This window comes from Mandrillus leucophaeus, unplaced genomic scaffold (genome assembly GCF_000951045.1).
Source record: "Mandrillus leucophaeus isolate KB7577 unplaced genomic scaffold, Mleu.le_1.0 Scaffold290, whole genome shotgun sequence".
NCBI classification, from domain to species: Eukaryota; Metazoa; Chordata; class Mammalia; order Primates; family Cercopithecidae; genus Mandrillus; species Mandrillus leucophaeus.
The window spans coordinates 2,121,362-2,133,329 of record NW_012103032.1 but is presented as its reverse complement, the minus strand read 5'-3'; the positions used below and the strand labels follow the sequence as shown (position 1 = coordinate 2,133,329).

The 11,968-nt window shown below is 53.4% G+C and overlaps 2 protein-coding genes across 3 annotated transcripts in view; both read left to right on the top strand.

Moving 5' to 3' along the window:
- Window positions 1–5,304, top strand: part of SPATA32 (spermatogenesis associated 32) — an 8,307-nt gene extending 3,003 nt beyond the window's left edge. For both annotated transcript variants that reach the window (XM_011985979.1, XM_011985980.1), the window contains 4 exons: window positions 2,491–2,545; window positions 3,296–3,335; window positions 3,637–4,583; window positions 5,184–5,304. In XM_011985979.1, coding sequence (XP_011841369.1) covers window positions 2,491–2,545; window positions 3,296–3,335; window positions 3,637–4,583; window positions 5,184–5,271 — 1,130 coding nt within the window. In that variant the 3' untranslated portion in view covers window positions 5,272–5,304. The remainder of the gene's footprint in view (window positions 1–2,490; window positions 2,546–3,295; window positions 3,336–3,636; window positions 4,584–5,183) is intronic.
- A 3,723-nt stretch (window positions 5,305–9,027) lies between these two features.
- LOC105543847 (EF-hand calcium-binding domain-containing protein 3-like) lies at window positions 9,028–11,858 on the top strand. The gene is made up of 7 exons (XM_011985996.1): window positions 9,028–9,191; window positions 9,315–9,346; window positions 10,460–10,603; window positions 10,960–11,047; window positions 11,131–11,235; window positions 11,443–11,543; window positions 11,692–11,858. Exons 1-7 carry the CDS (start codon window positions 9,028–9,030, stop codon window positions 11,856–11,858), a joined length of 801 nt encoding a protein of 266 aa, XP_011841386.1.
- The last annotated feature ends 110 nt before the right edge of the window (window positions 11,859–11,968 follow it).

Here is an 11,968-nt window from a genome sequence, read left to right as displayed (position 1 = left end):
AAAAAAAAAAAAAAAAAAAAAACCAATGTATTTTACCATAAGCAGAATATAAAAATATAAAAGAATTATCACCCAAATAATATAACATTACTCATATGTTAATTATAATGTATGTTATGTATACATATATAATATTAAAGAAAAACCATATGATCATCTCAATAAATGCAGAAAAAGCAATAGGCAAAATTCCCAATAAATGCAGAAAAAGCATTAGGCAAAATCCAGCATCCATTCCTAATTAAAACTAAGCAAACTAGGAGAGGAAACTTCATGAAGATGCCCAAGCTAATAAAAGGCATCATGAAGAAACCTACAGCTAGCATCAGCCTTAATGGTGAAAGGCTAAACACTTTCCCCTAAGCTCAGAACGAAGGGAGGACGTACACACACACTCCTACTCAACATTGTATGGAGATTGTCCCCAGTGCAATTAGGCAAGAAAAGGAAATAAGAGGAACAAGATTGGAAAGGAAGAAGTAAAAGTGTCCTGACTCACACACATTATTGTCTATGTAGAAAATCCGATAGAATCTAAAAGGAAAAAAAAAAAGCTATGAGAACACATGAGATTTTAGTATGGCTCCAGGATACAAAAGATGGATCTATTTCTGTGTGCTAGCAACAAACCACTGGAAATAGAAATTCTTTTGGCCAGGCACAGTGGCTCATGCCTGTAATCCCAGCACTTTAGGAGGCCGAGGCAGGCAGATCATTTGAGGCCAGGAGTTTGAGACCGCCTGGCCAAAATGGTGAAACCCCATCTCTAATAAAAATACAAAGAGTGAGCCGGGGCCAGGCACGGTGGCTCAAGCCTGTAATCCCAGCACTTTGGGAGGCGGAGACAGGCAGATCACGAGGTCAGGAGATCGAGACCATCCTGGCTAACACGGTGAAACCCCATCTCTACTAAAAATACAAAAAAAAAATTAGCCGGGCGTTGTGGCGGGCGCCTGCAGCCCCAGCTACTCTGGAGGCTGAGGCGGGAGAATGGCGTGAACCCAGGAGGCGGAGCTTGCAGTGAGCCGAGATCGCGCCACTGCACTCCAGCCTGGGGGTCAGAGTGAGACTCCCGTCTCAAAAAAAAAAAATTTTTTTCAATTATTTCATATACTGCAGAATATTATTTGAATCCCGAATAGAACATTCTCAAGTCAGGCACAGAGATCTCAAGCTGAGTCAACATCTGACTTTTTCTCCCAGCCCCAGTGCTATTAAGAGGCTCACACAACAGTAATTTCTTCTCCTGTCCATACCCAGCTGCCATTTATGGAGGGGTTGAGGCTGTGGGTGTTGATTAAACTGCCCAGTGAAATTTTGTAAAGGGAGCAAAGGCCCTGAGGTCAGAAGCCTGGCGAACAGCAGGACCTGGGGCAGGGGGAGTTGGAGAGGGAGAAGAGAGACACGTGAGGAAGCCAGGGAAGCGTAGTGATCAAGGAGGTGGAGGGTTGGGGGATACATCCCCCAAGACCAGGCTAAAGCAGATGGTCCCAATCCCAGGACCAGCCATGCAAGGACCCCTCCCTCCAGCCGCTACATCTCTAGGAATAGACTGCAGTAGATTCTCATCCTTTCAGTCGCTTCCTGGGAGCGATTCTTCCCAGTCAGAGCCAGGGCTGTCACTTCCTGCCACACCCCAGGCTGATGGGGACCCACCTTGCATGATGGCAGGGTCGTCATTATGGCCCCACCATCAACCCCTACGCATGGTCCTGGGTAGCAGAGAACAGGGCAGCCTGGTGCTTCCCACCCCCACAGGGTGAAGAAACATTCTGCAGTAAAAGATACAAGCTTCCAGGGAAGGGTGTGGGGTTGGGGACGTTCCCAAGGAGTCAGTCTCTCCTGCAGAGGGGGATCTGAGCTCCTAAATCGTCGGCTAGGTGCTAGCACCACCTCAGATCACACACCCCGGGTGGAGGACTTGGCCTGGAGTCAGTGATGGATGATCCAGAGAGAGTAAAGGAAGCCAGCAGAAGAGCAGGAATGGGGAGATGGGGAAGGTTCGCGTGGGGCGTGATGGGGACTCCATGCAGTTACAGGCTCCTGGGAGTAGCCGGGGGCCAGGGAGTTAAGAGTTTCCTGAGTCAAAACCGCATTCAAGTCACCACTTCAGCTATGATCAGCTGGGGGGCCTTGGGCAAATGGACCTGTCCTAATTTTTTGTGTTGAATCCATGAGATAAAGCAGGTAAAGTGCCCAGGCTATGGAAGTGCCCCGTCATGGTCGGGGTACTGTTAGCAGTCACAGTTTTGGGGGAAGGAGATGGAACAGGGAGCCTCCGAGGAGGCAAGGCACAGACAGTGGAGGGAGCAGGACTGGAGGATAGGAATGGCTACCGGCTAGGGAACAAGGAGGGCGGGGCAGGTGGGTGAGGGAATGCAGCTGGGAACAGAGAAAAAGAAGGGCAGGAGGAGGTGGCTGGCTCTGGAATCCCTCCGGGACTGTCCTCTACCCTGCAGCTCCCTGCCCTCACCTCCTTTCCCCTGCCAGGTACCCATGGATTTCCATGCTGCAGCAAAGGGTCAGTGGAGGTTGCAGAGATGCGGTGAGAACCATCCCCGATCATCACAGGCCTCCCCCGAGCCCTCCGGGACCTCCAGCCTCGCCCCTGACACCACCAATCCCCCAACCTAGGATCTTCCTCCCTTCTGCCATTTTCAAAACCTCCCTGGTGCCGTGTCCAGGCCAAAAGACTGGGGAGGGCGTGGGGTATCTACCCTCCCACTTCTGTTTATGCCCTCAGCCCCTGGCAGAGGAAGACTGAGGGGTGGTGAGGCACACCCAGGGACAGAATAGGAGCTGACCCCTCAGAGCTGCCTGGCTTCCTGAGGACAGAGCTGCTCAAGGCGGGGGTGGGCAGGCACTTGAAGAAAGAGTGGGCAGGTGGGTGGGAGGACATTGCTCTGGGGCTCCCCTGCTGGGGACTAGTGTTCTGGGCACTAATTCGCGACGTGAGTTGTCCCAGCTCACCTGCAATGCTTGATAAAAATGAGATTCCTGGGCCTTACCTCCAACCAACTGGATTCCTCTTTTGCGGGGTGGGGGGGCATAAGTTGGCAAGGAGTTTCCTAAACTCACTCAGGTTTCAGAATACAACTCCAGGCTTCCTGGTGGCAGTGGAGTGGGACAGCCAGGGGAGGGGATCAGCTGGTGGCGGGGTGGTCGGGGGGAGGTGCATCTTGCCAGCCTCTGTTACAAGGCAGAGGGCTTTGAGGGCCCCAGAAACCCCCTTCCCGCTGAAGCCACCACCCACCCCACAGATCCCCATCACCCACTCTGTCTCCTTCTGTCTTAGAGATGACTTAAGTCAACACCAGATACAAGAGGAACAGGAGGTAAAAAGGGGGTGTCCTCTTATGGGGAGGTGGCAGGCAAGTGGCAGGGCTCTTCCCTAAGTCTCCATCAGCCCCTACCCTTGACAATCCTGGGACCCTAGTACCAGGCCAGTGTGGGTACACTCACACACACACCCCCTCACCAGGCAGGTCTCTGAGAGGAGACAGGCATGGGGTTGGGGGGCGGGGGGAAGAGAGCAGGACCCGGGGCAGGGGTGGGGCAGGGACTCGGTGCCAGGGAGGGCCTCAGGGGCAGGACCTCCCGCTCCTGCCTCCTCAGCTTTGAGTTGAAACATTTCAGCGGGAGGCAGACATGCCAGAGCAGAAGCCCCAACTCAAAGTGGACCTGGCTCCAGACCCAGACCCAGAACTGGAGATCGGACAGGTGCCGGCTTTACTGGAGTCAGAGCTGTACCCAGCCCTCAAGCTTGAAACTGAGCTGGACACAAAAGCCAGCTGGAACGAGGAGTCTGACCTCGAAGAGCCCCTGCAGCTGGTGTGCCAGATAGAGTCCGTCCACTCCAACATGGCGCCGCCCACACCGCAGACCTTCAGACCATGGAGTCTGAATTCAAACTACGAGAGTTTCACGGAGGAGAACCACGTGTCCGCCTGCCGTCACTCCATCAGTGCACAGACCTCCAAGCACCTCTTCTGGGCAAACAAGCTCATCCAGGCCTCAGAGCACAGCCTGCAGCAGGCCATCAACATGCAGCTCAACAATGGCAGCGCAGGCCAGCCCATCAGTTCCCGGCTCCGGGAGGCCATCCCCACTGACGCCCTGTGCTCCAAGGAGCAGCTCCAGAGCCCCGATGCCTGCTCAGCTCCTCCGGCCACAAGCTTCCAGGAGCCAAGCCCCCTCCTGTCCTCAGATCTCCCGCCACCCATTGGCCTGGCAGAGCTAATCACCTTTGCATCTTCCCTGGCCATGGCCTCCTCCAGCAGGACGGACATGCCCAGTTTGGAACACATGATAAAAGCTCCACCTCAGGAGGCTCTGGAGCCTTCCACAGAGCCCCTCCTGATCACTGCGGAGGAGCAAAAGCCAGAAAAGCACGCAGAGGCCCTACCAGAGAAACCACGTGAAGCCAGGGCACCCCTGAAATCTTGGAGTCAGGAAGACAAGAACTTCACTCAATCTTACTTTGACTTCAGCAAGCCAGGGATCAAGAGGGCCACCATCGAAGGGCAAATGCAGCTTCTCCAGCCACCAGCCACGTCCCCTGTGCTGCAGGGAGGCAAGGAAGAGTGAGTGAGGCCAGCCCCACAGCTCCCATAGAGGGGCTGTGCTAGAACATAGGGGGGTCCTCACACAGCCGGCTAGGGGTGGGGAACACTGGAATGAGGACCTGGGAGCAGGATGCGGTGGGCTGTGACGCCTCCACCTCAGTGACCTCATAAAGGCTGTTGGAACAAGGTTCCAGTGGACTGAGGTGCAGAGCCAAGGCAAGGGCTGGAGGAAGCCTGGGGACCAAGGAGGGTGGGCACAGGGGCCTGGGTTCAAACTGGGAAGGACCACGCTGGCATTAGGTGGCTTCCCACCCTGGGGGTTGGGCCTCACCGAGGTCAGAAATGCTCAGGCTGGGGTCTGCCCTGTTGAGAACAGGTTGGCCCCAACCCTGGAGTCCAGGACACTTTTCTTGAGGGGAGAATGAGGATGCAGGGCACTCCAGTACACCTTGCTTTCTGGTGGTGAATGGAAACAGAACGTAACCTTAGCTGCCCAGACACAGGCAGCAGCAGAAGACCCCTTACCCCCAGTGACCTCTTCAGAGGGGCCTCTGGGCTCAACCCTCTTCTTCGACCACCCTCTGGGGCCCAAGTGACACTCTCTCTTTTGTGTTGCAGCTCAGTGCCACCAGGAAAAGAGAAACAGAATCCGTTATTGGTGAAAATCCATTTTAAGCTGTCAGCCCCCACAACCCCAGAGAAATGACTAGACAGAACCAATAAAGCCTCCAGTACTGGCCGTCGGCTCAGACTTTTGTGCAAATGCCCCTGGGCCAGGGAGCTCACCTGGCTGCTGTGTCCTGGTCTGCCACCCCATTTTTTAGCTGCCCCAGCTCCACCTGCCCCCAGAGGGCAACGCCACCCTTGTCCTGGCCACCCATCTCTCACCTGTCCACTCCCCAGGGTCAGTTCCCTTCACTCCCTCCTGGCCAGCCCTCTAGGCCAGCAGAAAGACTTGTGGCTGGTCTTGGGGAGGCCTCGGTGTCCTCTGAGGCTTCCATTTCTTAGACTGTGAAATGAGGCTTCCTCTTGGCCTGAGGCCAGGGAAGTGTTGGGATCATCTGAGGAGATGGCCTCCTGGGCATGGACTGGGCAGGTGAGAAAGTGGGTCTGAGGGGTATCTTCCTGCACTCTTCATGGGGAAGGCCTGGCATGGGGAAGGGATGGTATCCAGGAGTTTGAAGGGGAGGAAAATGAGGCCGAAGGACTGGTCCTCCACGGGTAACAGGCCGGAGCTAGAAGTACCTTGAAATGCAGGAGAGAGCCATACATCACCCAGACGTGTGCACACAGACATCACCAGCTGCCCAGCACATCACACATACAGCACCCACACACAGAGGAAGCAGCATACGACACCCATGCCCATGTACACATGTGCCTGACAGTCACATGTACCAAATATGCACACAAGGCCGGGTGTGGTGTCTCATGCCTGTAATTCCAGCACTTTGGGAGGCAGAAGCCAGCAGATCACTTGAGGTCAGGAGTGCGAGACCAGTCTGGCTAACACAGTGAAACTCCATCTCTACTAAAAATACAAAAATTAGCTGGGCGTGGTGACATGCGCCTATAGTCCCAGCTACTGGGGAGGCTGAGGCAGGAGGATCTCTCGAGTCCGGGAGGCAGAGGTTGCAGTGAGCTGAGATTGCACCACTGCACTCCAGCCTGCCCAACAGAGCGAGACTCCATCTCAAAGAAGAAGAAAAAAAAATGCACACAAATGCACACGCCTCCCACCCAGGGTTTGGCCTTGGAGGCCGAGAGGGCAAGCAGTATAGACTGACTCCTGGCAGAGTTGAGATGGCAGCAAAGGAAGGAAGGGGATTCGGAGTGCATGGATGGACAGGGATGTGGACAGGGAAGCCTCGGGGAAGGAGAAGGGGAGGCTGCGCCATGGCCCGGCCTCAGGTTCCCTGCTAAGTGAAAGCCCAGCCTTGTGGATCTTCAAGAGCCTGCCCAGCTTTCGGAGGGTCCAAGGAGAGAGATGCCTAGGGCCTGGAGGGTGTGATTAGGAAGGGGTGAGCAGTTCAGAATGGGTCAGGGCCAGGAAGAGAAGCGGGCGAGAGACTGGAAGGAGGGACAAGGAGTAGCTGCAGAGGTGGGTATCTTGGGGGCGGTGGGGGACTGAGCCAGAATCACTGGGCTCTCAGGACTAATCTTTCCATAGGTTTTTTTAAATTAATAGACTTTATTTTTTAGAGCAGTTTTAGGTTTGCAGCAAAACTGAGTGGAAAGTACAGAGAGTTCCCATGTACCCCTGTCCCCACCCACATACAACCTCCCTGGTTCTGGACATCCTGCAGTGGTACATTTGTTACAACTGATAAACCTACACTGACTCATCATCATCACCAAAAGTCCACAGTTCACATTGGGGTTCACTATTGGTGTTCTACATTCTATGGGGGTTTGTTGTTTTTGAGACGGAGTCGTGCCCTGTCACCCAGGCTGGAGTGCAATAGTGTGATCTCAGCTCACTGCAACCTCTGTTCACCTCCTGGGTTTAAGCGATTCTCCTGCCTCAGCCTTCCAAGTAGCTGGGACTACAGGCACCCGCCACCATGCCCATCTAATTTTTGTATTTTTGTAGAGACAGGGTTTTACCATGTTGGCCAGGCTGGTCTTGAACTCCTGACTCTAGGTGATCCACCCACCTCAGCCTCCCAAAGTGCTGGGATTACAGATGTGAGCCACCGCGCCAGGCCCGTTCTATGGGTTTTGATTGTAGTGTGATACAGAGTCGTTTCATTGCCCTAAAAGTTCTGTGCTCTACCTGGCCCCTTCAACTCCTGTCAACAACTGGTCCTTTTACTATTGCCACAGTTTTGCCTTTTCCAGAATGATTTGGAATCAAACGGTATGCAGTTTGTTTGGGTTGGCTTCTTTCACCTGGTAATACACGTTTAAGGTTCCTCCATGTCTTTTCCTGGCTTGATAGCTCATTTATTTTTAGTGGTGAATACTATTCCATTGTCTGGGTGTATGACTGTTTATTTATCCATTCACCTACTGAAGGACATCTGGGTTGTTGCCAGGTTTTGGCAATTATGAATACAGCTGCCATAAACATCCATGTGCAGGTTTTTGTGTGGATATGAGTTTTCAAAACATTTGGATAAATACCAAGGAGCACAATTGCTGGATCATGTGATAAGGGTGTGTTTCATTTTGTAAGAAACTGCCAAACTTGTCTTCCAGATTGGCTGCACCATTTTGCATTCCCACCAGCAATTAATCAGTTCCTATTGTTCCACATCCTCACCAGCATTTGGTGGTGGTAGTGTTTTGGATTTTGGTATCTGAATAGGTACATAATAGTATCTCATTGTTTTAATTTGCAATTTGCTGATAACATATGATGTTGAACATTTTTTCATATGCTTACTTTCATTTGTATGTATCCTTTGGCGAGGTGCCTGTTTAGATTTTTTTTTTTTTTTTTTTTTTTTTTTTGTTTTTTTTTTTTTTTTTCAGCCGGGTGGAGAGTGGAAATGTTGCTCTAAAATAAGCCCAATCTCTAGAAAGATCACTATAATTTCCTTTTAATTATAGACAACTTGATCATATAAAAGTTTTTTTTTTTTTTTTGACAAGGCCTCATTCTGTCACCCAGGCAGAGTGCAGTGGCTCGATCATGGCTAATTGCAGCCTTGAACTCCTGGGCTCAAGTGATCCTCCCATCTCAGGTTCCCAAAAAGCTGGGATTAAAGGTGTGCACCACCATGCCTGGCTAAGCTTTTTATTTTTTGTAGAGATGGGATCTTGCTGTGTTGCCCAGGCTGATTTCAAACTCCTGGCCTCAAGTGATCCTTCCACCTCAGCTTCCCAAAGTGCTGGGATTCAAGATGTAAGCCACCACACTTGACTTTTGCCCTTTTTTTAAAAAAAAAAATCGGGCTGTTCATTTTCTTACTGTTGAGGGGTTTTGTTTTTTTGGTTTTTGAGACAAGTTCTCTCTCCATCACCCAGGCTGGAGTACAATGGTGCCATCACGGCTCACTGCAGCCTTGAACTTCTAGGCTCAAGCAATCCTCCCTCCTCGGCCATCCAAAGTGCCGGGATTACAGTCCTGAGCACCATGCCTGGCCTCACTGTTGAGTTTTAGGAGTAATTTGCAGAGGGCAGAAGACCAAGAGATCGAGTCATCACTGAGAACAAACAGGTGACCAGGTCTGGAGGAGGGTCCTTTTCCCTCACCCAGGGTGGGGGGAATCACTGCCCTAGCCCTTTCCCCAGAATCCCCTGCATAGAGGGCTGTGGTACAGTTTCATGTGGAGGATCCTGGGAGGAGGTGGAACCGTATACCCACAGGCCTGGTCCCAGGTCTGAGTACCTACTCAGGAGTCTGAGTACCTGAGTGGGCTGGACCCCTCTGCCTCTCTCCTTCCTGCCTCTAAGGCCTCCACAGCAGCCTCAAAGGCTGCTCATATGAGATCCAGCAGAGGAGCAGGCAGGCAGGATGCAGAAAGGGAGGCTGCAGCTGCACACTGCCCGGCTGACCCAGACGGAGCTAGCACTAGCCATGGCCACAAAGGCTGAACACACCATGAGGAGGGCAACAGAAATCCAGGGCCTTGTGGCTGCCCATCCAGCAGAGTCAGGTCCAGATGCTGGGTCTGAGAGGTGAAGGCAGGCACCAGGGGCCAGGCCTTGGGGGCTGGGTTTGGGGTAAGGCCTGGCTGGCCCTGGCATTTCTATGCAACAGGTGCAAAGACCTTTCCAACCTCTTTCTATCTCCTGGGGCAGCTTGACAGGTGAGACACCCCAGCAGCTGGCAGGTGAGGGCCCCAGGACTGGGAGTAAGGAAGAAAATTAGGCGGTGCTCAGGGAAGAACTACAAGGGATTGCCTGCCCTGAAGCTGGGGTCACTGCAAGAAGCAGTGTTTGCAACCATCCCTCCATGCTTGTCTGATTTGCTCATCTCTACAACCCTAGAGCTCACAGAGTGTGTGTGTGTGTGTGTGTGTGTGTATGCATGTGTGTGTGAAGGAGGGAGGAAAGGAAAAGAAAACTCAATGGATTGGTATATAGGTGAATGCAGGTATTTAGATGGATGGATAGATAGATGATGAACAGGATGGAAAAGAAGGGAGAAGGTAAAGGAGGAGAAAAAATGAGGGGAAAAATCTGAGTTCCCCTGCCTCATGGGGCCTAGGACCATAAGGGTAAAGGCAAAAGAAACCACAGCCCCATGCTCCCCCAAACAACATGTCCTGATATTGGCAAGGGCCCCTCAAAGCAGAATCACTTTATTGATCATCAACAATGTTCAGTGCCTACGACATGCCAGGCACCAGCAGGGCTCCAAGGCACTGTAGCTTCAGAGCCAGACTGCTAGATGTGACCTTGGACATGAATTTTGAATGTTTTTCAAATACGAGTTTTGGACATAAGGACTGGATGGGCACATAACATGTACCAACACACAACAGCCACTGCTACTCTTTATATTAAAAGTTACAGGCCAGGTGTGGAGGTTGATGTCTGTAATCCCAACAGTTTGGGAGGCCAAGGCGGGAGGGTTACTTGAGCCCAGGACTTCGAGACCAGCCTGAGCAACACGGTGAAACCCCATCTCTACAACAAATTAAACAATTAGCCAGGTGTGGTGGCACGTACCTGTGATGCCACCTACTCAGGAGGCTGAGGTGAGAGGATCGTTTGAGCCTTGGGAAGTTGAGGTTGCAGTGAGCCGAGATCTCACCACTGCACTCCAGCCTGGGCAAAGAGTGAGACTCTGTCTCAGAAATAAATAAATAAATAAAAATTTAAAACACCCAGGAGGGAGTTAGAATGAGCCAAGTCATCAGTTCCACCTGAGTTAGAGTGGGCAGCTCTCAGGGTTCCTGTGTGGGTGGTTTATCTTGCCACCTGTCCCCCTCTACCCTCAGCCTTCCAGGATATCTTCAAACTCTTCAGCTCCAGCCCAACGGGTACCGTGGACATGCACAGCATGAAAGGCGCCCTAGGCAATGTGGGTATCCAACTGAGTCCACAGGAGACATTCGAGGCTCTGCCGCAGGTGGACTTGGATGGTGGGTGCCCCATCCCTGTCCTCTTGTCCCCTCCCACCTCCAGGCATCCTTCTAAAGACTACCTCCCCTTCCCACAAAATCCTAGCCTGGTCCTATTTTAAAGTTCCCTCTTACAGGAAGCCTGCCCTGACCAACACACCTATCTCATGGCCTGTAAACGTTGCTACTGTGTTAATCCTAATCCTGATTTGGGAACCCCCAAGGCACGGGTCATTTCTCCCCCATTCAAACTAGGGTCTGCCCTTGGCTAGAGGCAGGACTAGATTCTCTAACACCTGGAACTGCCAGCAGGCATCTGTAAGGCAGGCCTTCTGCAGGGGCAGGCACCCACAGCGCCCCCTCTCCTCTCTCCCCAGGTGTTGGAATCGTAAGCTTCAGTGACTTCCTGGGTGTCTTCAATGACAACCACCGCTTGGCTCAGTGCATGGGTGAGGGACAAGGCTGGTGGAGGAGGGGTGGGCCTGGCCTAGGGGGAGCCCCCTCCTCACGCTCCTTCACCTTTTTTGTCCCAAGCCGGTGACGAACAGCCAGGTCTGTGACCCCCAGGGACTGCAGACCCTGTTCTTGGAAATGCTATTCAAGCTGCTGGGCCGGGGCTTTGTGCCCTCCAAGTTGGCACAGGAGGTGATGAGGTGGGCACAACCATATCAGCTCCACGGGACCCCTGATGTTCCTGCCCTAGAGACGGGAGCCTTGAATTCTGGGTCTGTTTCCTGGGCCCCAAGTCGCCCCAGGACAAAGCAGTGGCTCCCGGTCCTGCTTTGGCTTCCGCACCTGTGAGACAGAGAGGGCTGGGGCTGGGGGTGTCTGAGGCGGCCTCCCCGCCTCTCTTCTCCAAGCTACTACTTCAAGAAGCAGTGGGCTCTGGGGCTCAGCCCAGGCTGCGGGGGTTGGGGGGCGCTCCACGCGGGCCTCACCTTCTGCCACGCGGCGCGCATCAGCAGCCTCTCCAACTAGGAGCTGGCGCGCTCGCTGCACAGACTGCACGAAGTAGGTGAGGCCCCTACTACGGGGCGGGGTGCGCGGGTACCTGCGGGAGGGACCTCTCCCAGCCACTCACAACCCCCGCCCTCGCCTCCTACCCCCAGGACCCGCTCTGAGAACCGTCTCCTCCTCTACCTCCTCCCGGGCACCCACCCTAGGTGCGCGCAACCCCTACTCTCAGATTCCTAACCTGGAGGAGTCGGCGCTCCCGGAACGCAGGACACGAAGCCCAGCCGCGGGCCCCGGCTTCCGCCTGAGCCAGCCCTACTAGCCCTGCAGCCCCAAGTTCCCGCCCAACCCGGGGCGTGGCTCGGCCTAGGTGAGAGCCGGCGGGCGGGGGAGGGATACGCAGTGAGGGGCGGGACAGGTGCGCGGAGGCGG

Coding starts and splice junctions, on each gene's coding strand:
- LOC105543847 (XM_011985996.1), top strand. CDS start 9,028: ATGCAGAAAGGGAGGCTGCAGCTGCACACTGCCCGGCTGACCCAGACG. Junction 9,347..10,459: donor GACACCCCAGCAGCTGGCAG/GTGAGGGCCCCA, acceptor CTCTACCCTCAG/CCTTCCAGGATATCTTCAAA. Junction 11,544..11,691: donor CTGCCACGCGGCGCGCATCA/GCAGCCTCTCCA, acceptor TCCTACCCCCAG/GACCCGCTCTGAGAACCGTC.